A 27,766-nucleotide genomic window follows, 5' to 3' on the forward strand; every position below is an offset into this window, starting at 1 on the left:
ATGTCACTGGCACAGAAGACAGTGCTGATTATGGACTTAGTATTGTCAAGCCAATTGCATTCATTTAGCCAAAATACAGACCACCTTGGACAACTCTGGGAAAAACACTATTGTTCTGAGGAACTAAAAAAAAAGATTTTCCTCTCCATACACACTGCATTAAGTCATGCTGAAATCCATACCTTGCATTTCCCTTTCTGTGTAATTTAGAAGACACAAATCTGTGTAACACTCCTGGTCTTTAGGTCTGACATGTCATAGTTTTAGCATAGGATGTTCACTATTTACCCCAATTGCATAAATGGGCACTAGCATCTTCATATTTTTCTAGACTAAAAAGACCATAGCTGTGTTTAGTAACACACACAAGAAAAAGTAGCAGACACATGGAAATCTCCTGACCTGGCATTCTTGTCCAGGTCCAAAAGTGTACCTGAAACAGCACAGAGAGCTCCTACCCTGCCACTGCTGAAGTAGCATGCTTTCTAATCTCTCCTCTCAAATTATAAGGTAAAGAAATGCACTTTGCTTAGAAAATTATCCTGGGACTGTAAAGAGAAACATATTATATATTTTAAAATAGTTGTAACTACCATGCGTTCTTTTGCAATTTGTGGTACAAAGGTTTTCCCTATCCCTGTTTCAGACACTCTCTACATTTCTTTAAAAATACATTAATAGCCAAATCCCACCTAATAGAAATTTTCCCAATATTTTTCCTAAAGAAATTTTAATGAGTATCTATTAACATTCCTGATCTTTGCTGCAAATGTATTGAAGAGGGTAGTGAGAACATTTTTCCTATGGGACTTTTAAAATTTTTTTTTAAAGTAGTACCTGCTTCCTTTGAAACAAACAAAACCCCCCACCTCACTTCATTAACACTAATTCATAAGTAATTATCTCTCCATCTAAATAACACACACAAAAAAATCCAATCACAATCAAGCCCTCAGCAACCACTAAAAGCAGCAGTAAAATATGTTTTCAACTATGCAGCCCGAAATGAATAATGCTTTCTCAGTCAACCATTGTAGAGGAAGTCTCTGGTTAACAATAATTAGCAATTAGCACCAGCAATCCAGGTATTCGATTAAAGTATTAGCAAGGACTTTCCCTTAACCAGAGTGCATTATTCCTTAACCTCCAGCTCAGACTCCTCCCTGCAACTCAAGCAACATCTCTGCTGACAGCAGACTTAGTAAAACACACCTAAGTCTTCCTGAAAATGCTTTTCCAACTAATTTAAGAAGTTATTCCACCCTATTTACTTCTTCAACCTGTGAAAGCAACTACAACTTCAAATCAGCATGAGTTTTTATGCAAGCTAGGAGGCTATTTATGCCTCTTAAGCACCCATGTAAGTCACAGAAGTCAATTTCTGAGAGCGAGCCAATCTCTCAAACCATGGAATTAGTCATTTGTATGAACAGCTTTTCCTCTAGCTACTGGAAACAGTAATTAAACAAACCTGAACCAATTAAAAGTGTTAATGTGTTTCTTCGCATTTGACATTTTAACCACCAACAAAAAAGTGACTTTGTGTAAATATTACTGATGTAAATTTTAAATCAATTTATTTAATAAAATCAGTTTGCTCAAAACAGATCATATGTACCTTAAGCAAGGTACTACAACTTACTGTACACTTAGGAATTGTAAAAATTTCATTAAGCTATTGAGGGGAAAAGCTCAAGTTCCAAATAATCATGCCTTAATCGTGACATAATAAAAGTAGATGCCACTCTTCCAAAAATTTCACTACCTTTCAAGTGGTCATTGGGATGAATGTAATGGTGAACTTCCACACCATTTTCTAGGACACTGAAGCCCTTCTACAGATGCATGTGTTTTAAACTTGCTCTATGCCAGAGGTAACAGGAAGCTTTTTGTTTGCATATAAAAAGCCCCTGAGATTTCAGATGCACAGCACCAAATTCTACATTAAGTAGTTAAAACTTCTGCCCAGGCATATGCTGATCCTGTTGCTATTCAAGACCGAAATCATATTCACTGAAGTTTCTCTTGCAAAACCACTATGAAGTTTCTCTTTAAGAGGCAATTGACTACACCGTAACCACTCAACTTCAGCTCACTCAAACACTTTTTAAAAAGACTAAATTAAAGAAACATGAGGTCAATGCTTGATCCATCAAACACCTAAGGCAGGCAGTCCTTCAGCAAAACAAAAATGACATGAACCCTTCTGCACATCATCACCAAAATACCTGAAATACAGCAGGGAAGTAAACAGAAACATCAGGCTCCAAACCTCTTCCGAAAAAACTCTCCACAAAAGGAAAATCCACTTCTAACATTGCTCATATCACTTGTTCTATTGTGCAGCTATCACTCTGACTAGCCATGTTTTCCTTATGTCCCATCTATAATTTCCTATTCTGTTTTGCCATACTTGCTGTGAACAGCCGAAAAAGCCTATTAACCCACCCTTTGCAAAACTATAACATTTGTCCCTTACTTTCATTACTAAACATATTTTTGTTTTAACCTTTGCTCAGAATCATATTTTCTATAAGCATGCCACCATTACTGCAACTTTCCAGTCTGTCTACATCCTTTTTAAAGCTCATCATCTGAAACTGAGGACACTTATCCAAACTGCAGCCTCAGCATACCCAAGCCAGTAGAAAAATAGCCAGTCTCTGATACTCACCACTCTGGTAACATATCAAGCACCACAGTGATAAGATGCATTTATTCTCTAGTGCACTATAACATCATTATCACCCTCATCTGAGGGCCTAACCCATCACTTCCCCCATCCTCTATTTGTACTTTTAATTTCTGTACTATTGCACTAAGTTTCATCCCATCAGTTGTAGACCAACAGGAATTCTGGTTCTGTCACTCAGAATTCTTCTACTTATTCCCAGCATGCTTTGTCTACCCTTTTAAAGCATATTATTTCATACAGATCTTACTTATTGAGCAACAAGGATCCTACCAAACATGAATGTCCACCTATATTTTCTTCTTGCTTCATTAGCATGTCACTGGAAACGATAAAACAATACACACTTTTCTTTCCAAATGCCCTAAAGCAGGCAGTCACTTGTGTATCATTAACCTGCTCTCTTTACAGCTATGGAAGTCTTTCCCTTTCTCTGTCAAGAATTCCTACAACAGCCAAAGCAATGTCATCAATATCAGAGGATTACATATATATGGCTTTGGGTTATGGATTAAAGCTTTTCAACATTGTTGTGCAGAAGATAGGGAAACTTCATCAGTTTCAGGTGAATTGAATGTTTAAATATTTAAGACATTATATTTTTGCTACTAAAAATAAAACAACAGGAATCTTAAGGTTTTTATCTGAGTCAGCAGATACCGAGATAGATTTCTCAGCCTGGGCAGGGAAATGTGAGGGTTACCTGCAGAGCTAAAATGCATGAAAGTGATTAACTGCCCAATATATCCCCTAGGCTAGGGAGGGCCTCAGCAAGCAATTCTGTTCAACTGAGAAATAAGCCGAGTGAAATCTCCGCTGATGCTACCCTTACTGCTGTTTATTTAGGACCACAGGTAGGATCTCTGAACTGCCCTCTCTCAGGCTTCTCACTCTCATGCCTCTTGGTGGGAATATGAGCATGTCATCCAGGACTCCATTCTGCCTAATGCAGGGCTCACATTTCCAATTCCTCTTGGCAACATCTCCAGACTGATTCTCCTCACCAACTAGACAGACTAAGGAACACCACCTTTTGGTCTTCTACTGTTTCTCCTCCTGGCTGAGTGTCTTCATAATCCATAAAGCTTTTCCAATAGAGAAAACTAATTCCTAGCTCATTTCTCAGAGAAAACCAAATCCTGTACAGATGCAGTTACCTACCAGGAACTAACCTAAGTCAGCTCTCCAGCTCACGTCAACCCCTCTTTCTACCAGTGTGGGACCATGTATCATGTTACTGCAAACTGCTTTAGGACTGTGCAATGAAGAATATCAGTTTGAAAGTTAAACAGTTAAACATATGCACCAGATCTTTTTTTTAATCTTTATACAGTGCCCACATCCTTTACAACATGAAAAGGAGCAGCTCACCAGATGAATGGAGCAGCTTTAGCCTCTAACTAGTAGAGACCACAGTTCCACTTTAAACTCACCTTATATTTTGTAGGGGATTTTGGTCATTGCAACTGCTAGAATTTTAATCAGCATCTTAATAGTTTTGAAGAAATAGGTGCCCTTTTCTATATGCTACCCATAAATGAAAACCTGAATTCTGGAGCTCTGCTTTGCAGTGGTGGGTGAATTCCACAGCTGTGGGATCATGGAGTACAAGGGGCCTAATTATACAAGGCAAAAATCAGTTCTGGTAGATAATTAAAAGCTAAAACAAAGTTGAGGAGTTTAAGAACCACAAAAGCTAGTTCTTGCCTGTCAATTCCAATATAAAAAACGTTATTTCTGTGTTGAAATCTTGAAAGAAGGTTCAAGCCAACCACAAGATAATGAAAGAAAAAAAAGGGGGGAGGGGGGGTCATGCCTCATCAGGATTTTTTGCTGTCAGGGAACTTTGCAAGTTCCTCAGTGTTGCTTTTTAAGGCTCCCCACTGATAAGACTCTGTGGGTACTTATGTATTAAAAAGTGTTAGAGCCACACAAATAAAAGCTGGATTATCTCTGGTCTTCTCTACACGGGTGTATTAGACTGAAAAAGCTAACCAAGACCACCTCTTCAAGCCTGAGGCCAACACCAGCGGCAGGTACTGCACCATGAAACCTCCATGGAGCACAATTCTTTACAAAAGCTTGTTTGGAAAAGGCCATGCAGATGCCTCTTCTCCCTTTGGCATCAACCTCTCTGGCAACACAATGCTTTAGCTTTACCTCTGTTTCAGTGGGTGCTGCTGGCCCCTTCAGCCAAACTAGTACCCACAAAGCTCTAGGTTAACTTCCCAGCTCTGCCACAGACGTCCAAGACCTCGGACATGTTATTTAAATCCTGACCCAGCAAAACACTTCAGCACAAATGCACCATATTCATTGCTACAGACTATAACAAACACAAGGCCTGTTCTAACTGCCTTCCTAGACAGGAAAAACTTCTGCATCCCCAGTGAGAGAGGCATAGAAAACAGTAATATAGACATCTTTGAACTCTCCAGATCAGCCATCATCTTTGACACTGTGTGTATAGTGTCTGTGTCAAGAAAAAACAAACAAACAGAGCATTTGCTTGGAGTTTCTTAGTAATGCAAACAACCAATAGCATTATCAGCAGCCAATTCTGTGCCACGGAAAAAAGAATAGATTTAACTTTCCTGGCTGTAACTGACTGAAATCACAATGTACAAGCTATGTACTAAAATTAAAAGCTTCCATTAGCAGTTACAAAATGTCCTAAGCTCCAAAAAATGAAAATTAACCTCATGTTGATGACAGCTACATATTTAGTGATATGTCACCATAAATACTGGGACAAAAGAGAAAAAAAAAACCTGATTCAGAAAAGATCAAGCAAGAGCACCCCTGGACTAACGTGAATTACTTAACACATTTCTCAATTGGGGTGTAACAATCCCTTTGCATCTGGGTTCTGTTTAGGGTAAAAATGGAACTTTTAAATAGGTTTTCAGTTGCTGACTACACTAAAATATTTTAGTACTGAAAGAATACACACAATAAATTTACAGGCACATTCAAATATATATTAGGAGCTGCTTAACACATATCAAATTGCTTTCCAGTAATAACCACACAAATCCACACACACACAAAAGAGCAAGTGGAATTATCTACTCCATGCTATGGTTTTTAACCAAAAACTCAGACAAGCACTATCATATTTCCCACGCTACAGGAACTGCTGTTCTTTCTTCTCTGTAGCTCCATATATATTGCTCCCATTTTTATGTATTAAAAAGTTTGAGCCTTGTGTACACAATAAGGCCAAATAGGTTTCCATTTAAAGCACTACTGTACATTTGCAACTGTTTCAAGGATGACTTATCCTGCAAACTGAAAAAAAGCCACAAAAATCTTGTAAGACTCTTCTAAAAGTCATTTTACATGCAGGTTTGCATGACCCTGTAACCTTGGGTTACAAATGGTTTTACCAGTCTAGATGCTGCAACTGGTCTTTTTCTACAATTAGGAATTTTGATAGCATTGCTCAAATAAGAAAACTATGTCAGTCTTCCAAACAGCCTGGTTGTTCTTTTCATGGATCAGTGTCTACATTTGTGTACAGTATGAATTTATCCTGTAATTTTATTAAGTGAGCAGTCTCCATAATTAGCAGTTACAAGCATCTGGCTGCATTTCAAATTTTGTAGAGGTCTGGGCTGCCTACCACTTCACCAGAATGTGAATGTCTCCAATGTTTTTTGTATAAAAAAAAATTAAAAAAATACACAACACACCAAAATTACATGCGGGAAAGAAACATACTTAAGGCAGACAAACATTTGTACAGTACAGCAGGGAGAAGTTGCAGTCACAGCTTTGGCATGCTCTGTGAGGTTTCTTTCAAAGCCTCTGTTAAATGTATGTTGCTGCATTATAGTAAAAAGAGTAGTAAAGATAACTTACAGGAGGTCCAGTTTCCCCCTTTGGACCTCTGACACTTCCCATTTCAAACATTTTGTCAAGGTCTTCATATTCATAAGCATAATGATCAATACCAATGTCATAACTATTTTCCGTATGATAAGTCTCATCAGCATCAAATGCACCTTCCTGCCCTGGACTGAGTTGATTATCCAGAGAGAGGTCAGCAGGCAAACTGTACAAGGTTGCGTTGAAGATGTGCTGCTTTTTGCTTGATTCATCTAAATGCTGTTTCGCTTTGTCCATTCCCTTGCTTGTAGTTTTACTCTGTTTTATGGGGGAGATCAGAGAAGGTTCACTTTGCCTGCCTGCATCTTCTGTGGTATTATCTACAGTATTTGGATATGATCCTGTGGGGTTTTTAGTATTGTTTCTTTTTTTGTTCGTCTCCTGCTGATGAAGAGGCAGATTGACATTCTCCTGGAGTTCTGTTTCAGGCCAAGCTTCCAGCAACGGAGGTCTGGCCTCTGGAAACTCTGATACAGAGACATTTCTTGACTCAAAGTATTCTGATAGCAAATTAATCTGAGCAACACTGGTAACAGGAATGTTTGATGTTTCTTCCCTTCTATAAGCCGATATGACTTCTGAGTGTTTTTTCTCATCAATCATCATCTTTGAAAAAAGATCCAACCCATCTGACACACGTGGAGCTCCTAACAGAGATCGATACGTTTCAGCCTGGCGACACTGCTGTTTCACATATTTACAATAGTTTGCAGAGGCTTCTGCAGAAGGAATAATATCTAGCTGACATATCACTCCTTCAAAGCTGACAGAATGAGAGTTCATCCTTCCCAAGGTAAATGAACCATCCAAATCAAATGTCTCCACTTCAGTAAGTATTTCCCTGCTATAGTACTTCTTTCCGCACTCAGCGAATATTGAGACAGTCTTGTCTCGAATGTCAATGGCAAATGAATGCCACTGTTCATTATGAACACTATAAGCAAAGTATACAGACTGCTTCCCTCCAGTGTACACCACTATCTTTCTCGGTAGCAACTGGACACCAAACTGCAGTCTATTTTTGTTCCTAATACTGAAAAGGAAAGCATTGTTTACTCTGTAAGAGTACAGCCCAACTAATATAGTGAACTGATGCCCTAGATTTGATGGTATGACTTCAGTGATGGGGGACTCAATATGTGCATCACTAGTTAGTACAACTCCTGATACGGTTAGACGAACACCCTGAGGTAACAGAGATGTTGAGGGCACTGTCGTCTCCGAGGGCTGTTGAACATCTTTCACAAGGCCTAGTTGATGAAGAACATCTATCACTGTAAAAAGAAATAAAGGCATACTGTTGAATTTGTTTACAAGCTCATAAATTCAGATCCATATAACCAAATGCACGTATAACATCTTAAGAAATCTGTACGTCCCATAGCATATATACTGCTTACAGCAAGGCCACCAAATTCTAGTGTAAGGCACACCAATCTTTCACATAAATCAAAGCCAGAACAAAATTTTCATCTTTAAAAAAAAAACCACCACAGAGAAAAGTCCACATAATGCCCATTGTAGGCTAGTTCATTTAAGAAACTGAAAAATCCCCATTTGCTGTCCTCAACTTTTTCACAGTAGTTAATGAACACACTTTGTTAATTCCTTATTTGGCTAATCTTGCCTACTCTTTGAGCAGATAATTTTAACTTTTTCTTCTGCAAAAACCTTCTGCAGTAAAATCATGCTTTTCCTCTTTGTCAGAAAAGTTTAAATGACAGTATTTGGAGGGATGGTTGCTTTGTTTATTAAGAAAGGACAAACTATTTATAACACAGTAACACCTCAGTGGAGCACCAGAAGACAGTCACTGGCTCTAAACAAAATACAAAGGTAAACCTTGCCAAGTAGCTACTATGTGCTGCAGAGGGAATGCAGCCGGTACCCAGGAAGAATTGCTGGGCTTCCACCAGGGAGCTTTCCTCCCGCCAGGCAAGGCCCTGTGCCATTAGAGAGCTGGCTTCAAAAGGAATTGTTTTCCCCACAGGGTCACCCTTGATTGTACGTATCTGTGCCAAAGTTAGTCAGACTTTCCAAGGGGAGATGCAACAGAGCGCGCTGCCACTGCCTCCTTTCTCACCACAGAGTTCACTTGTAAGGGCCAGGGATGAGGTGAAGCCTGCAGAAGCAGAAGTGGTGAGGAGCAAGGAAAGAGGAGAAATGTCAGGACCCAATGGGCAGTGCTCCCGTCTTCTGGCTCATCTGTCCTCCCAGGGAACGCAAGGCTACAGCTACCCAGACAAGATACTCAATTAAGAATGCACACCACAGTAGGAGACAGCAGTGGACATTAAGGAGACAGAGAAATCAGCTGTCCTACTGATATATGTCCTATAGATTTGGCTTTGGCATATAGAAGTCTGGATAGGAGATCTTCCCATAGGGTGGAATGGGCAGTGGTGTTTTCACTGTTGGATTCTCTAGTGTCTTATATAAATGTGAGCTTTGTGCTTTAGCCCTTCCCTGAACCTTACACTATTTCCATCTTTTACATGGCTACATATCTTCACTTAATGTGTAGAAACACAATTATCTAGCCTCCAGATAAACTGAAATCATATCTGACCTGGGGTAAGAAAGCAAAGCCACTTTCTTCTTTAAGGGTAAATCAATGGTCAAAGATGACTGAATTCATTTGGTATTGCCTAAATCAGATTTAGGCATGTTGGAATTGGTGAGCATAAACACCTTCTTCCTTCAGGATTAATATTAAAGACTTGATCCCTTATGATGCAGCTGAAACAGAAACACTACAAAGGCTTGAATAGGAGCTAAACCACATGTCACCAGCAGTCTTCCTGTAGTGTCGCAAAAAAAGACAGCGCTTACAGCATCGATCGGTAAAACTGACTTGTCTGGGTGTTTGTGAAAGGTGTCACAGAAATACTGCAGAGACTGAGACAAAACACAATCATCAAAATAAGAGATAAGAAGGTTGGGGGCTAAAACGCATGACATGAGAAAAGGCTGAAGGAGCTACATTTGCTTCGCCTGGAGATGGGAAGGTTTGGGGCAATCTAATTACAATTGTCCATTATATAAATTAGACTTATAAGGGAAACAGAGAAAAGCTGAGGAGTAACAAGCACAAACTGCAACACAAGAAATTCCAGCTCCGTACAAAGAAAAACCATTTTCACCACAAAAGTGGTTAAATGCTGGACCAGGGGGGCCAAAGACATCATGTAATCTCCATTCTTGGAGATTTTCAAAACCTGACAGGACCCAACAACCTGAACTAACTTCAACATTGACCCTGATCTCAGTAGGAGGTAGGACTGGATGAGTTCAAGGTCTAACCTAAATTTTCCAATTTTCTGCCCAAGGGGAGACTGAACATTGTACAGAAGCATACAATACCATCTTTTTTCCCCCAGCTGGAACAACTGGGCCTAAGCTTCAGTGAAGTGCCTATATTAAAAATGACTAACAGTTGCACTGATCTAATAAGCCTGACTGGGAGGAGACTGACACTTTCCATAGCATTTAGCTGAGGATACTTTTACTGTGCACATTGTGCTTACGTTTAGTAAATAAAGCTATTAAATGGCATAACAAAAATGTGGAATAACCAAGAGAAGTTAAGGATTCTCTGCTATATTAACAGAAAAGAGCAACTGAAACAAATGGATGTTCGCTCTTTTAGTGGAAAAAAGGTCTCCTTTTCCAGGCTTCCCTTTCTCTGTTTACTAAATGTATTCATAGCAAACTAAGAATAGACAGACATTGGCTTAGTTTCAGCAGTAAATTATGAAAAGAGCCTGAGATTTCCTTGAGAGTGGTTTATAAGTTGGAACAAAAAGCATCAACCTGAATGCACTGTACATCCTGAAAATTAATTACACACCTTGTAGTGTTTCTAGTCATGTTTGAGATTCATAGACATGCCAAGATTATCCTGGCAGGTAGCCAGCGCAGACAGAGGTATGGAGAAAGCGTATCTTTGCAGAAAGTCATGTGTATGCCAGTTTCTCAAGATGTTTTGCCTCAGAGCAATTAATTTACTATGGCTATATTTTTATCTGTCAAACTGATAACAGAGGTCAGGTTATAGGAGAGCTTCGAAGCACAATGCATCTGCTAATGAACCACCACACTTTCCCAGGACCCCAGTCCTGCATGGTCTGCAAGTAGTTATGGAGGAGAAAGCTGTACTTGTATTGCCCTTGTGAAAGTTAAGAAGAAACACAGGTCCCAATGCAAAGGTCTTACACATGCACATAATACCCCAACACTTCTGTGCAGTGGCTGGGCCAGCTGACTGCAGAAGAGGATAGCTAATCATCTAACCTAAGGTTGTGCCAATATGTCACATCCTAACCTGAAATATTTGACAAGTAGTTGTATTTTAAAATATTTGTAATTAAAAATAACGACACACATGATCTGTCCGAAGTAGTATAAATTGAAGTGCAAACCAAAAAGCTTAAGCTTAAACTGGCTTAAAACAGTCAATTTTAAAATGACATTCAAGAGCATGGCTACTAAATCTCAAACTTTAAGCAAAATTGCCAAAGTTTTGGCTGTTCTGATTTGAAAACAGCACACTGTTTGAAAGTTATTAAAAAAAGGAAAATCATCTGAGAGCATGATGGAAATAAGACACATTCTCCACATCCTGCAAACAGATTTCTGCAGACAGTGATAGGTCCTGAGAAAGCTAAACGCAAATAAATGCTGTGTGAAAAGGGACAGCAAAAGATGAAGTATCAACTAATTATTCCTTGCTGACTTGCTGCCTGTTAACTCACCGTCAAGCCAAAAGGCTGTTCCAAACTTTTTTGGCCAGTCTTTTCATTTCTGCTCCAGCATGTACTTTTATTTTATTTTAAGGCTTTCAGAAGCTCTTGGCAGTACACAGGGCTTTGGGATCAGGCAACCCTCTCAACTCTTCATCGCAGCATGACAACCACTATTTTCTCTACCTATCAGTAGTCAGTTTTCTTTGTTTACCCATGTCTGCACAGCATCTGTCTTCACTTACTGTTCCCTCAACCCATTAGTTCCCCAAATTATAACGGCTCATCTTCTTGAAGGAATAGTTGTTTTGGGTTTTTGGTGTCGAGTGCTTTCCTTCCACCTTCTAGGAGGACCTGAAAAATTCACAACCTTACTGCATCATCAGAGAAGGGAAAACCTAACATAGACTTTGGCAAAGAAATCTTCTGACCCTCTTGTGGCATAAAAAAAAAATCCCAAAAAGGAACTGGGAAGGGATAGTGGATTTGGCTATTTGATCTTTCCACACCCTTATTCTGTTCAGTCTCTCTTGTTCATTTTCCGCATTCCTCCATCTCATGACTACCCTGAAGGCAGGATTTTTGGGGTGCACTCTCTCCATTTCAGCAATCCTAATGTACACATTACTTGCTTTCCCTTTAGCAGTATGGGTAAATGAAAGACAAGGGTCATTCATCAGTCAGCTCCACCAGAACTGACACTAATTACTCATCAGGTTGCTCATTTCCTAGGTGATGCTGCATCTGCAATTCAATAAATTAAGATACCTGGCTGCAACCAGCACTCCTCCAGAAACCAAGCCAAGTGACTGGCATAGGAAAGCCAGATACATTGATTCTGTATGTCCTTGAGCCACATTCAGAGTACTATTCCTAAAGGCTGAGGCTGTATCTTTACATGTATGTGACTGAACACAATTTATAGCAGCCTACCAAAATGAACAAGGCCTGTCTTTTCAGGTAAAGCATGCACAGGCTGTCTCATCAGCCCAGGAGAGAAGGAACATTAATTACTCTAGCTACAATCTTTGTATTTGGCAGAATTCTATTTTTTCAAAATACAACTGCCAAGAAAGTTTTAATAACAACTTTAGTATTAACATATTCCTAATGGGCAGAAAATCCTGTTTCTGGACAAACTCTAAGCACGGCACATGGAATAGTGCTAGCTCTGCAGGTTATATACTGAGACTGAAGGATACACATGAGCTGCTCTTTTTTTTGAGGAGGTTTCCTCAGTCTGCCGTTCTCTGGACTGCTTTTTGCAATATTTACGCTCTGTGCAAATAAAGTGCATGAGCAACCAAATTCACCCATGGGCAGAAAGTTGCATCAAGGTTCAGTGCATCATTTTGATCCCAAGCAAGCACTCAAAGAAAATGAAGTCATAGATGACATCTGTGTATGAGGGGTGGAGGGGAGTTTCCATTCAGTAAGGCTTCTCATATGGCTATCTAGAAATGCTGTTGAGTAATAAAAAAAATAGCAGGAAAGTTCATTCATCTGCTGGTCACAAAATAAAATATAATCAAATATAAGCATGTCGAGACTGGAGACTTTACCCCATTTCTGCAGAGCTCTGCGCACAGAGGTACTCTCAGCCGAGAGGCAAATAAGCCTCAGACTGCACCCACTCCCCTGTGCCACTGCTGCCCCCAGTTCCATAGCCTTCACAGCCCTCGCCTGAGGTTTCGGTAGAAAAGCAATTCTCAGGCTGAGGCACATGCGAAATGAGAGAAATTGTTTATTTCTTTGCAGAGGAGGAGGGTGGGCTGGAGGGATGAAGACAACTCAAACCATCGCTGCACACCTGTCTCTGCCATCCTTCACCTGCTCACTACATTGGGAAAGTGCAAACTCCTCCCTAAAACAGCTTCTTCCCTTTCCCGGCTCCTTCTCCCAGCCTGGAGCAGGGCAGGCCACACACCACTATGGGTCCTGCCCCTCCTCCAATGAGAACCTGGCTCAGCTGTTAGAAAAGTCCAGGAAAATCCCATCATCACAAAAGCAAATGTCCCCCATCGAGCTGAAAGTGAAAAATCAACAACCAATCTTACCAGGCAAACGACAAGCAACAAACAGAAGGCAAAACTACAAAGAGAACAGGAAAAAAAAACCCACAACTGAAGGAAAAAACCCAAACTTTGCCAGCTGCAAGGAATGATGAGAAGAAAAAAGGCATTGGTGAGAATAATGGCGGGAGGCTGCTGAGATATCCCACAGGGCTCTAGCAAAACGTTATCAGGAATGAGTCTTGTCTTAACCATGCATCCCAGCTGTTCGCATTCAGCTGAGTATTTGCAGTTAACATACTGACCAGCCAAGGATGACCTATGTCTTGCTTCACCCGTACGATGAAGGAAGATGGCAGAGAATCAATGCTGCCACACTCCTGGCAGATAAGAAATGCCTGAGCAGCATGTTAGCCTCCACCACTTTGGGACACTAATATTCCTACAGCAGTCTCTAGTGCACGCTGCACATCTGGTGCAGCTATAACAGCTGGCAGATTAAAAAAGAAACTAAAAACAAGACAACTCTATTTCCTTGCTAACATCTGCATCTGAATGCAAAACCAAATGAATACACAATTTCACTTTTTGCTTTAATGATGCCAGCCTAGATGAAGCCTTTATTATATGCAGTGGTTTGCTTGCACAGCCCTAAGCGCAAAGGTTACTCAGTCATAGCTTGCCACCCCCAAAGACACCCACTTGCAGTGAAGACACAATCAAAGTCTTTTCACTGTACAAGGCTTCTCTCTTATGAGGAGCCTGCTTAAATATGTAAGTAATTTCATAGACAGAAAATCTGAGTAATTTTCAAAAGGTCATCTTTTCCAAACTGGTTGCTTTAAACTTTTGCTCTCATTATGCTGTAGCTGGTATTTTCTTTAAGTTACAATTAAAGAACTGAACCTAAGGTCACTAGTAACAACAGCCATTTACTCTTTTCATCTAGTAACAGATTACAAAAATGTCCTGTTATTTAAAAAAAAAATTAAAAGCATTCTCACCTTGTTTGGGTACTTGTGTAACACCCACAGCTACACATACTGCAATAAAAAGGAGAGTTTTCCTAAAAGGGAAAGAAAAGAACATGTGAGAAAACATCTAAAGTTTCAGAACTCCAAGGAATTAGAAGCTTGATTCAACATCCAAAGTCAATGGCACGATACCATTGACTTCAGCAATGGATTGAAGCCATCACATTGTACAGCTTTCCACTGGTGCTGAGAAGGCGTTTTACACAAAGATCAAGGATTATGTATGCCCTCATATATAGTACATATATTTCACACTGCCTTATATTAATAAAGTAACTGCATCTGGTTTGTATTTTCTTGCAGCAGCCTTCAAATATGAATGCTGCTATGTAGTAAATTTCTTCCTGGAAAGAAAAAAAAAAAACCACATTATTGTGAAGAAACTATAAAAGAAATGACAAGTTAATGCCTTTTGACCTGCTATCAGTCTTGTCACTATATCACATCATTTCACCATAAATGACAATGTTGTGTCACACTTTTGTTCCTGTATTATAAAATTTTGTCATGTTACAAACAAGACATGCTCTTCACAAACTTAAAAAAAAATCCCACCACACTGACTTAAAACTTCATGCTCAGATAGAAGAGTACAATACTGATAGGTATCATAGGCTCACCAATTGCAATGAACACATATAAGGTTGATACAGATTATGTGCTCAAAACCTGCTTTAAATGAAAAGTATTAGATGTCGGGCAAAATACATTTTTACCACGGCTGAAACCAGACTGTCTGCTGTGTTTTACTCAATTATCATATCAGCCAGATTAGCATCTAATCACACTCTTATCTGTAACTGAATCTTTTAACGAATGAGAAATACATTTTCTGTCAATGTTGGACATCCAGGCACAGAAACAGATGTATGTAACAATAATAGTAACCTATATCATTTTAGTTCTAAAAAGAAATATTTCTAAAATATCAGAAATATATTTCTGATGCTAGCTACTCAACTTACGCTCAAGCCTCAGCTCAACCCTCTTGCTCATTAATGTAAATAACCTCATTGATTTTTCATATTAAACACTACTTTGACTAAAAGTGTTTGCTGGACCATGCCAGAGAGCACTTAAGTATCTGGAATAAACAGTATTTGAAAGTAACACTATTGCAACTAAACACCTGCCACTTCATGGCATGTAACTCTGCCAGCTAATTAGTCAGGTTTACACAGCAGAAAGGTGCAGGGGGAAAACCCTACCACTTTACACAGGAAATGTATGGTTCAAACAGCAATGACAGACTAGTTCCTTCCACTGAGTGTTCACTACCAGGTTGCCTTCAGCTTAGAGGGTAACGTGCATAAACCAAGTATCAGTAATGCTACAGTGACAAGAAATCATGCTATGATTTAAATATATATATATGTACATATACACACACACACAGCAGTATTTAGTGAAAAATCTTAATATTCCTTTCAGGGATTTGCAGTTCAAACATTCCAGAAACATCCACATGCATGAAAAATCACAAAGCAAAAATCTGGTTTTATCAATTTGCTCAGTGAAACAAAGGAAAAAAAAAGTCAAAATTCATTGATCTAGCAGAGGATGGGTTTGATTACTTTTCTCCTTCCACTTAGGTTATTTTACTGTGGGGTTTCAGCCCAGTTTCAAACCAAGTCCCCCTTATGAAAGGCAGTACTCACAGCTGGTGCCACTGCCTCTCACAGGCCCCCTCCCCAGGCCAGTCCAACCCAAGCAGCAGGTAGTTCCCAACCATCCCCTCCCCAAACCCAGCCCTTGGTAGACACTTGCCAGCCAAAGCCCCCTGGCTGAGCCTTCCCCCCAACTCCTGTTGTGAGGAAAAACACCCCTGGCAAACATTGGGAGGAGAAAGGAAGCATCATAGAACCAATCCCCAATTCCTACAGGTGTGTTGGTTCAAAGGATAATTCAAAAAGTGCACAACCCACCACCACCCACTCTCCAGCTGGTGAACCTCTCCGCTGTTCTTTTCTTTTCCACCTGAGCAGCAGTCTGGACTGTATTCACAAACTGCCACACTGATTTTTGGGCAAAGCACTTATTTAAGGAGGATTTCAAGTTACAGGGGCAGGGGAAAAAAGCTTTATAAAATTACACTAAACATGTATTTCCTGCTCTGATATATCTTAAAGAGAGTCTCCTGCAATATTCTTAAAAACATCTGCTCAAAATTCTCAAAGCAAGTAAGTGGACTGGATCTGGGACAATGAGGTCCATTCGTTATACACCTACATGTGTTTTGTGTATTGTGAGAGCTTAAGTTTTGGCAGAATAAATTAATAATGTAAGGAACAGTAAGGCATGGTAATATTTTGCCATTGTAAAATTGCAGATACATCATGGTTTTTAGAAGAAAATGCCCAGAATGTACAGGATATTCAAAAACATGCATCATTGCTCCAATTTTGATCAGAAGGGGGGTGGGGTGGAAACTACACCTTACAAATCCCAACATGCTTGTAAGGGCATGTTTTTTAATTAACCACTGCAGTCCCTAGCTTTTCCTCTCTTCAGGCTTTCTCCTGTTACAGCCATGAAACATCCACTGGAGCAGTTCAGCCACTTCTGCAAGAGACTTAATATCGACTGTTGTCCAAACAGCAGGTCAGCTACAGGACACTCACTTTGGTTTTTTTCAGCTCTGAAGACCAGAATTCAAGTTCATAGTTTGTGTCACACAATGCATGATCTTATGAGAAGCTCAGTGACAGGAGATAGCTGTGTTAGGAAGAAAGTCCATGCACTGCACTTTTTCACCTAAAACTCAGGACAACCCTTTAGTTATGAATTTGACCATCATGGTTGCAAATTGGATTCATAATTAAAAATAGCATAAGAGATTTTAGTTAATTCCAAAGTCAGGATGCTCAAAGAACCCCAGAGCCCAAAACGCAAAGATGACTCCTCTTAACAATACAACAGCCTCTTCCACAACATCAGCCAGGGACAAGCTGTGTGTCAGGTATCTGCCTCCGTCACCTCACAGCAAATGTTGTAGCAAGGCAAGAAATTCCAAAATGCTCCCAGGGTTGTAAATTACACAGATGTAACTGGATATACAGAAACATTTAGTGAGAGGTAAAGACAAATGTCTGGCTTACACAGTGCTCTCCAACTAATGTCAAGAACAGATGAGTGATCAGCTAAGAGATAAAAAACAGGGACCGGGAGACAACATACAGCTGGAGGTCCTGCTAACGCGTGGTGAAAAGTTAGGTCTTCCTTCTACCTTTTTCACTAGTAAAGCTTTTTGTAATGAAACCACGTGCAACCTAAAGTGAAGTTGTATAAGGGAGCCCTCCATGGCAAAATATGAAAAAATGGAATTCTGTCTTTCTAAGAGAATCCGTTCATTCAAACTCCCCCTTCTTGGTCAAGATCACTACTCTTTGCACTTTACAGCTTTCAAACAGTTCTCTCTCTCATTCTCACACCAGCACTGCCCCTAAGCCACCAGGCTCCCTGCTGTGTAAATGCATACGTGGCTTGATCCATCATCAGCCATGGCTGCAAGGAACAAAGTAAGCAGCATGCAGAAACCCTGGACTGTGTGCCTTAGCTGAGCCCATAACTCTTGGGGAGACTTGTTCTGTTGAGACAGGACAATAGAAAAATGCAAAAGCATGTGGCAGGGAAGACTCCAGCTGACTCAAATGCTGGCTATTTTTCCTCATTTAACATCACATATGAAGCTGTTCCAATACCCCTTGGCTATGTCCTGTCCTAAAGTCTAGGTATCTCTTGAGCTTCCTCCCTTTCTCCTACCTTTTCATCCTCTCTCCTATTTTACATGCAAGCACAAGCTGAGGGCAACTATATAATTGTTTGGATGAAGGCACTATCAAACATGGTTGAGCAATTCTACCACTTATCTTTCTGATAATCTTTGACATCTTGTGGCTGTTTGTCTCTCCTATGAGAGGACAGTGACTATCTGTGCTTATTTTTTTCATTAGGGGTGACAGAAGAGGAAACCAATAAGCTTCAAACCAAGTTGTGGCAAGCAACAATGAAAAATTCCACCCTCTGAAGACTGTTCAGCAGCGTATAAACCGCAGGTTTACTCAGTGCACAGCAGTATCCTCTTCATTCCAGGCTAGTTTCCTAAACCTCAGGTTTAAAGGAAAAAAATATCACTAGCTGGCTGCAAGAGAAGGCAGAAAACCTGTTCTGTGTAACTGGCACAGACTCATTCACTCCTGCACTCATTAGTGAAGATGGTTTAAATACCAGCACCTCCCCCGCATGCATTGCTTCACTGGATCTCCCCTAAGGAAATTGGTCCAGTGTTGTGTCATCGAGCCTGAGGAGGGTTTGGGAATGTTCCAAACCTTGTTCACCTTGTAGACAGAGATGCCCTCCACCTCTCAAAGATCCCACGGTGTTAAAAACCTTATCTTTCAAGATCTGAAAAGAAAGATATCCTCCATTGCTGCTATAATGAGATTAGCCAGCAGGTCTCGTGCTGCTTCCCAAGTTTTAAGAGACCTACTATCACCATTGCTTGAGGGGATACAACAGCCTCCAAAGCCTCTCCTGGGTGACAGTCGCATGGCCTTTGGGCACAGATGCCACTGCCCACCTAACTAGCAAGGGGGAAGCTCCTGAAGCCATTGCCTCAAGGTCTCAATTTGAAGAAGGGAAAGAGGGGGAGAGAAAATAATGGTAAAGGTAGAGGATCAAAAGATGTATTGCTTTTTCCTTCTGAGAACAGTGGCCTAAGAGGAGCCCTACAACAGTGCTGTAGGTTGGGAGAAAGATGGCCAGGTGGGCCAGATACTCTCTGGGCAGCATTGGGCTTAAGATGAGAAACTACTACATCCAGAAGAACAGTCAACTCTGTTAGTATTTCCTAAAAGGAGAAAATTAATGGAACTGGTCTATGAGTACATCCCTGATTTCTTACACTAGTTCTCTTGTCTAGATAGCGTACACTAAGTGTTTTTCTCTGTATTAAGGCAGAAGCATACAGCTCAAATTCCCACTCCTGTGAAATACTCTCCTCTTTCAAGGTTTGTCTGTACATTTTCTAGATCACTCTTCAAACGTTCTACAACTCAATGCTCACAAAAGACAAGGGTAACACAAGGCTGTTCACAATTTAAAATTAAGTATTCCATCAACAAAGTTGGTAAGAGATTTAGGAGTCATGCAGCTGTAGAAGTTTTATTTATTTAGCCTGCAGAGACACCCTATACAGGTAGCAGGTCTGACCTAATGGCATTTCCAGGAAAAGGTGGTCTAGGTCACAAGACATTGACTGGTTTGATATATGCTAAGGAAAACTGATACATTTGTAGAGGAACTCTGGTTTCTTAAAACAAGCAAGCATCCAAGTTGCTTCATTTCTAGTCAAAATAAATTAGGTAAACAAGATAGCTTCAGAATATACATCTGCATGATTCTAAATGGACAGAATTTATCTCGGATTTTGAACTTGGGTAACTGCATCTGTGCTACTGTACTACTTCACTATAATTCAATTTATGTTTTTCTATCAGCAATATCCCTTTACAGATATCAAGTCAAACCCTTTTTTAGATTGCACCCAGACAATTCCTGAAGAAGTCCCACAGACACAGCCATTAAACACACAGATCTCCCAGGAAGGCCACCTTCAGGCAGCCACGTAACTGCTCATAAGCATTCAAGCGCACCCAGATTATACACCAGGCAGACTAGCAGCATAATCCTCACTACTACACAAAACAAATCCTTCTCTGTCCCGCTCGGAGTTCCTGGTAAATATTTAAGCCACAGCCCGAATAAAAAAGTGCTTTACAAGGAGAAACACATACTGGTAACCTCTATAATATCATTACAACTATCAAAAGTTCACAATCATCTTGGCTAGGCTGTTTTTAGGCAAATGACAGAGGAGAGCAGAGGTCTGCCTTCGCATCGCAGATAACCATGCACTAGAAATACCTCAGCCTGCAGCATAAGCATGTAAATACAGGACACCCCATCTGGTCATCCCTGTTATGAAAAGAATAACTTCAGCTCTTAAACGTAAAATCCGCAGGTTTGGTTTATTAGCTGTGTTTTAATAGCAAGGTACCACCAGGGAGGACGAGCAGCCGGGTTACCTGTGGATGCTCCCCCAGGATCCCTACCCACCCTCGGGGAGAAGGGGTGCACTGGCTTTCAGGCGCGGGCTTGGACGGGGGAAGGATGACACGAGGGTGTTGGACGGGACCGGGAACATCCAAGGAAAGGAAGAGGGAGAGGAGAGACGAGGGAGAGTGCCGAGGGGAGACACGCACAGTCACCGGCACAGGCGGGCTCCGCCCGGGGAGCCGGCACCCCGCAGCCCCCGCCGGTCCTCCGGGGGCACCCGGGACCTCGCGGGGTTGCGGCTGGAGCTCGGAGGGTAGGGGTGAGGGGACAGCCCACCGGCGTCGCCCTGCCCTGCCCCCGGGAAGGGACCTGAGCCGCGGTCCCCAGCCCCTGCCGGCCCCGCCGCCAGCCCCGCGGCAGGGCAGCGATGCGGTGCGCCCCGTCGCCGCCGGCCGGGGGAGCGGGGCCCGCCCTCACGCCGCCCCGGCTCCCGCTTACGTTTGTGCCGCGGGAGAGATGCGTCCTCGCCTTGTCCTCTCGGCTCCCAAATGCATTTGTATGCATTTGCCCGGGCAGCGGAGATCCGAGGGAAAGCCGGAGCCGAGCGCCGCGCCGCCGCAGGGTCAGGTCCTGGCCATGAAAACCTCGCGGCCCCGAGGTCTCCGCCGAACTCCGCGCAAGCCCGAAGGCGGCCCGCGTACGGCCCGCGGGGGCGTGCACGGCGGCGGGGGGGTGCGGGGGGGGGGGGGCGGAGGGAGCGCCGGGGGCCGGGTGGCGGGGGAGCCCCGCGGCTGCCCGCGGAGTCCGACGGCGGAGCGGCGCTGCAGCCGCCGGCACCGGCGGTCCTCCCCGCCTGCCTCGGTGTTAAATTTCAGCGCTGGCTGCCTGGCGATTACATCAGCTAACACGGCCCCCGGGGCGGGCCGGACCCCGGCCGCGCATGGTACGCGCTGCTCCGCGCAGGTTCCCCCCGGGCGCGCATCCGTGAACGGCAGCCCCGGGCCCCGCCGAGCCGAGCCGAGCACTGGCCGGCCCAGCGCCGGGGGGCTGGGGAGGGAGAGCGGTGCGGCGGCCCCGGGTGCGGCCGGTCCGGCTGGCGGCGATAGGACGGGCAAGACGCGGACAGGTGATGCCGTTTAGCGCATCCGAAGGGCGAGGAGCGCCTTGGGTTCCCGCTGGGCTTCAGCTGGGAAGGCTTGGCAGGAAGCTGCAAGTTAAATTAAAATGTGGGGACGTAGGATGGGGGGAAGGGAGCTGATGAATTGGTATCAAGAGAAAAAGCTGAGTATGCTGGAGGTTTTGCATCTCGCGTATAATTGGAGTGGGGTCCAGCAATCCTTCCTCTGGAAAATGCTTGACGAGCAGATGTAATTTGGTAGCATTACAATACCAAAAGAAATACGATACCCTTCGTTGTCGTCTTCCTAAAGAGACAAAGGTCTTTTTAGTTTTAATTTCCAGTTTTCTTACCTTGTCCCCGTAACGCAGTCTATTGTAACTTTATCCCAAAAGACATCTTTATGCAAACTGTCTCTCGAAACAAGCAAGGTAGTTAAACAATACCAGACGTTGCAATATGCACTGTACAGCAAACCCATGGTCAAAGCCTGCAGCCTTACTTAGGCAAAACTTCCATTGACCTAAGCAGAAATTTGATGTGAGTTAGGATTGTGGTGTTTGGCTCTTGCTGGGCATTACAGGAACAGAGATTTTGCATCAGATCTGCAGCAAAGACCTTCAGGTTCTCGGTAAGATGGAGAAAGGTGACAGGAAATAAAACCAAACGTATTCCCAAACAGCAGAAAACAAGAGAAGTGTAAGGCACAAAGTAAGGTTGTACAAGACAAGGATTTTATATTGTTATCACTGAGGATGCTCCGCTCAGCTGAAAAGGACTTTTCTGGGTGACCCAGGTAGCTGAGAACAGGCAGAAAAATGGGGCGAAAAAATTGTGAGGGAACAAGAGCAAACCTACACTGGTAAATTTTCTTGGAGATAACAGAAGCCAAAGTTATAGGGGAAAAAATTGTTCTCAGGCAAAACACCAGAGTGTTTTAGTGTTTAATTTCACACTCAAATTCATTTTCAATACCTTGAATCATTCAGGATCTGTATAGTCTCGCTGGCTACCATGGGATTTTCTATTTATTTACTTCACTTTTTGAAAGCTGGAGGTAAAAGCTGACATTTTGCCTTCCTGTCTATGTACCTTGCATTAAACAAAGTGACAGCAAAACGTGAAAATGTGTTTGTTCACTGAAGAGAACGTGGTGCCTGCCTAGGGAGGTATTGGACACTGCTGCAATAAAGTCTTTGTCAGCATTTCTGTTTTCAACCACACCTGAATGGCTTCCAACAACTGCAGTGTTACGTTTCATTCAGGTTTTTGTTTATTAGCATTAAGATGAACTAAAATGTCTACATTACAGATTGGGTTTGGAATGGTTTGGTGCCATTCCATGAAATCTATCAATCCCTTAGATAAGATGTTTTGTATGCAGTAGACATGCAGTTGATTTCTTAATCCTTTAGCATCACCATTAGGGCTATTACAGAGAGAATTCTGCCCCAAGAGTGACCCTGGATAAATCCTGCCCTCATTTCAGCACACAACGACAAGTGCAGGAGCCAACCTGCAGCACGTGGCGGGATGGGCTGGGAACGTTACGTGCGATCTCCCTTTCCAGCAGTGTTTGCACTGAAGAAGGCACAGCTGGAGATTCTTGCCAGCTGTGCATACAGGGTGTAAATAAAACTTTGCTGACCCTGATTATGCAGTGACTTAAACCAGTAAAGTTTAAAAATTAGCATTGCTTGTTCAGTTTTCTGTATTCAAAACTACAAAATTAAGTTCACACAGTAGGACACTTTACTCCTGTTTGGCACTTTGCTCCTTAGGTCCTTGTTACAGCCCCTGCTGTGGCCTGAAGCCAGCCTTCAGGCTCTTTGGGCAGGGCCCTCGGCTGTTCTCGTGTAAGGAACACGGGGGCTGGTCATGCCGTGGGTATTCACGGGCCAGGGGAAGGATTACCTGTGCCCTTCCACTTCCCCACCGCACACGGCTCACGCGTCTCTGAGCCACGTGTCCGCAAATGAGTTGGGAATGTGCAAAGGATGCTCCTTGTTCCCTTCCCTGTATCTCTGCCTGGCAGCTCTTGTACTTTTTTGGGGGGGAGAAGTGACTCATATTACTTTGCAGCTTCGTTGCTTTCCTTCAATATTAACACCCTTCAGAGCTGCTGAAGCTCCTAACAGAAGAAATTAGCACCATCTAATGCAGATGAAGAAAGCAAATGAAAAAGCACAAGGAAATGAAATGACTTCCCCGATGTCAGACAGTGAGTGTGCGGCACTCATGGAAATAGTCCAGCAGTCCCAACCTGTTGCCCGTCACCTTGTGTTTTAGATCAGCTCCAAATCTCTTCTAAGCTTCATGGCCAAAAACAGTATCAGTTTTATTCTTACACTTGCTTCTTCCAAGTGTTCTTACAGCCTAATAAGCAAAACGTACTATGTTTAAAGCTATCAGATTACATGTGTTTATTTCCAGAGCTATATATAGGAGTCTGTATACTTAGGCACACCAGAATACATGGTCAAGCTTCAAACATGTTAACACTCATTACACCACAGTGATGCTGGAGTTTGATTTCCTATGGTAAATGTCCCAAGACTGCAGTTTTCCCTGTCTGCTCTCTCCTGCTTGACCACAGCCTATCCCTGATTTCTCTTATCTCTCCAAGTAAACCCAGGGATTACTGAAATACAAAATTAATTCCTTCAAGACATCATTTCTTGCCTTTCTGACATGATTACAAGCTCTTCTTCTGTTTGTTTTCTCCTTTTCCAGCAGTTTTTTTTTCTTCCTTTCATGATCTGACTTGCTGGTCTGTCACTCCAGATTACAGCTGCTGAGTTCCAGCCTTGCTTTGGGGCACAGAACAGGAGCTACTCTTAAACCGTAAGAGGCGACGAAAATGGTTCCTGTCTGTGATTCTCCTTCCAGAAAATGTACAGGAGAGTGCAATGGTTAGTATATTTCCAGAGCCTAAAAATAAAGAAAAAAATGAATAAGAATTTGAAGGAAAATGTGTGAAACGGGAACGTGAGGACTGAGTGTTGGAGGCTGAGCCTTATCCCATTGCAGTCAGTAGGAGCTTTACCTTTGACATAAGTAGAAGCAGAATGGGACCCACACAAGTTTCCTGGTACAGTCCCAGAATTAGGAATTTTTGGCAGAAGAGCCACACTGCTATTGAGTTCCCTTTGGAGAACTGATTTTCCCTCCACACCACAATATATGGTGTTAGGCTACGTACCAAAACTGCTGGAACCTAGTTCAGCAACATTATTTAGAATTCTCTCTGTGGCAGCCAAAAAAAGTTTAACATATTGCTCCGGTTAAAGAAAGTTATCGAGCTATCAAATATGATTAAGAAATACAAGAAATGGAAAGGATTACAGCATGTGTTTGACAACAACCGGCTAAAATTGAAGAAAGGGAACTCCAGATCTGAAACCATTAGAGGTGTCTATTCTTTCGAGAAAGTGAAAGAAACTGTAATGACCACTGTCTGCCTGCTCTTTCTAGTTATGCCTGTTACCTTCTGATAGAAGGAATTAGTCAGAAGCAGTGTCCTCCAGTTTTGAATATGCCAAAAATCTGGAAATGCCCTTAAAGAGCACAGTTGACTATTTTTTGATTAATCCTATCCTTCTAATTTTCTACTAGCAAACTAAAGAGATAATTGACATAAATTTACATTCTGAAGAATTCAGAGTGGAGAGGATTTTTCTACCTTACAAGACCAACACACAAAAACCTGTGGAGGGAAGGGGTTGAGAGAGGAAAGGAGAGAAGCTGTGGTTACAGGGGACCAAAGTTAAGAGGTCCTGGCATGCAGAGCAAAAAACCGCCACGATAGAGTCAGGACTGACAAAAACGCCAAACCACAAATGACCGTATAGACTAGTGAGGTTCCTTAAGATGCTTAGTTAAAGCAAACAAGGGAATACATCCAGCCAGGAGCAAGAAACAGAAGAGAGCCTCAGTGAACCGCAAGACAGAGTAGAGGTTCCAGACCACAAGACTCCAATGGCTCCAGCTGAGAAAGGTGTCACTGAAGCCAAGATGCTTGCAATTGTTTACAAGATCAGGTATCATCCATTTCAGAAAGTCAATTAGTAACAGAGTAGTAGAGATAGTTACAATAGTAACAGAGACCCACTATAAAGCAGAGTAAAAACTTTCGTGGAGAGAGCTGAAACAGGCGACTGAAGCAGAGCTTTCTGGAGGAGCAACCCCCACACCCAGCAGCTGTGACGCCTTGTTCCAGAGATGGCACATCGTATGCCATACCAAGAATGTGGAGAAGCCTAGCCAAACACACAAGAAAATATTAAAGGAAGAGAGAAGCCTGAGAAGCAGTTATTAGGAAAGTAATAAGGGAACGGAAAATACAAGAGCAAGAACGAGTACAACGTGGGAACCATGGGAACGGCTCACCAAATGAGAAGACTCCAATTACCAAATAGGCCAAAGTGCCAAGAGAAAAGCACAGTAAATTTCCATCTCGAAGGGGGGCTCTGGAGCCCGAGAGCATCTGGTGAAAGAAAAAACAGAGAAGGAGTTTAGAGTAAATCTGATGACTTTAATTTTTAGTTAATCTTTATCCCATCATTGATGGAGTGTTTTGCCATCCAGGCAGGAAGTGGAGACACCCACTCTTATGGGCAGGAAGATATATTTGACATGAGGTATTTTCTGGGATACTCATTGAACTGAAAAATCCCCTGGTAGGTGAAGTCCGTAAATATGACTAAGAGTCTGTATTCCCAGGACCAAACTACCACCTCTGCCGACAAGTGCTGACACACACAGAGCAAGACAGGCCTCAGCGGGTGTGTTAACGAGCGTTCCCCCACTGGAGCGGTGGCTGTGACCTCCTGCCACAGGCATTCACCAACCTCGGTGGCGTTCCCTGCACCCGGGCTTTCCCAGCAAGTCTCCCCAAAGCCTCCTGCCCACGGCAAGAGCCCTCCCTAAAGGGTCCTGGTTCTCTATCGTTGTATAAAACTTGCCCTGTCTCCATCATTAAAAGGAAACAAAAGCCTATTTTTGCAGTAAATAAAAAGTTGTGGTTGTTCTATGTGATAAAATACTAGCTCATAGCACTTAAGGACACTTACTTAACCTCCTTGGTAGTGGTCGGTAGTGTCCTGTCACATTGGAAGGATGGGTCAAAAAACCCTTAGAGACATCTTATAGGACATCTTTCTGCAGGATAAAATCTGCAGATATTTCCTGAAAACCACTTTCTCTAAAAGAATAAAAATGGAGCCCATTTGGAGTGAAACTGTCCACACTCGTATGGTGGATTGCGCTAGCAAAATCTCATCAGCACTAAAAATTGCTCACACATCTGGAAGAACCAGCGCAGTCATCTGAGAAGTATTTCATTCCCGAGCCGCAGAGAGTTCTGCATTAGGCCAGTCCTTTTTAAAGACATTCCCTTTCTTTTCTCAGCAGCTGTGGGAGATGCTTCGTTCCACAGTCCATTCATCCTAGAAGAGTCTTGAACACCTCCACTTCCCGCAATGGGGCTGCACAGGTTTGCACAGTGCTGCCCTGCAGCCAAAAAAATGTGTTCCCAGTATTCCTTCTGCAGTAACTAAAATAAAGGGTTGGCTTGCTTCCGCAAAATTACCTTCTGGCAACAGTAAGGGGAGTTTGCAGAATCCTCAGTCCTCCACTTTCTCATCTGGTGAGAGGTGAGCTACTGATGCTCGGTGGCTAACACCACATTAAATCTCTGCCTTGAAGTAAGAGGACTTGTTCTCACGTTAAAAATATTATCAGAATTTTCTCCTCAATTATAGAAGCAGAAAATTCCATGAGACTCCAGTTTATGACCTTCAAAATGATGCAAAATACAGGTGTTTGAGGCAGCCACAAGGACTCCATTTTCCTTGCCCAAACTTTGAAAGAGAGAGAAATAATGTCGTAATACTATGAATACTTTTGAACTCCATCTTTGGGAAGAGAGAAGTTTAATCACAAAACCATAAATAATTTGACCAACTTCACATAATTATCTCAAGCATTAACAATAAATGATTGCTCTGATACGTCGGAAAGTTTCCTCCAACTTCCCACCAATTCTCCCTAGTGGTTTTTAAATATCCTGAGTCCCTTAACATACAGCATACCTAAATCTTGCAGAGTATTTTAAACTTGACAACATTTGTTGACGATGTTCATCAAAACAGGAGTTTCCAGACTCGGTAGATATTAAACATATCAATGAAAATGGAAATTGCACTATTTCCCACTTTTCT

General features: G+C 42.2%; 1 protein-coding gene across 1 annotated transcript in view; it reads right to left on the reverse strand.

Annotated features, from left to right (window-relative positions):
- Positions 1 to 21,081, reverse strand: part of COL24A1 (collagen type XXIV alpha 1 chain) — a 149,685-nt gene extending 128,604 nt beyond the window's left edge. The window contains 3 exon segments of the mRNA XM_075759848.1: positions 6,557 to 7,857; positions 14,342 to 14,403; positions 20,927 to 21,081. Coding sequence (XP_075615963.1) covers positions 6,557 to 7,857; positions 14,342 to 14,403; positions 20,927 to 20,982 — 1,419 coding nt within the window. The 5' untranslated portion in view covers positions 20,983 to 21,081.
- Between the last annotated feature and the right edge of the window lie 6,685 nt (positions 21,082 to 27,766).

Source organism: Balearica regulorum, chromosome 8 (genome assembly GCF_011004875.1).
Source record: "Balearica regulorum gibbericeps isolate bBalReg1 chromosome 8, bBalReg1.pri, whole genome shotgun sequence".
NCBI classification, from domain to species: Eukaryota; Metazoa; Chordata; class Aves; order Gruiformes; family Gruidae; genus Balearica; species Balearica regulorum.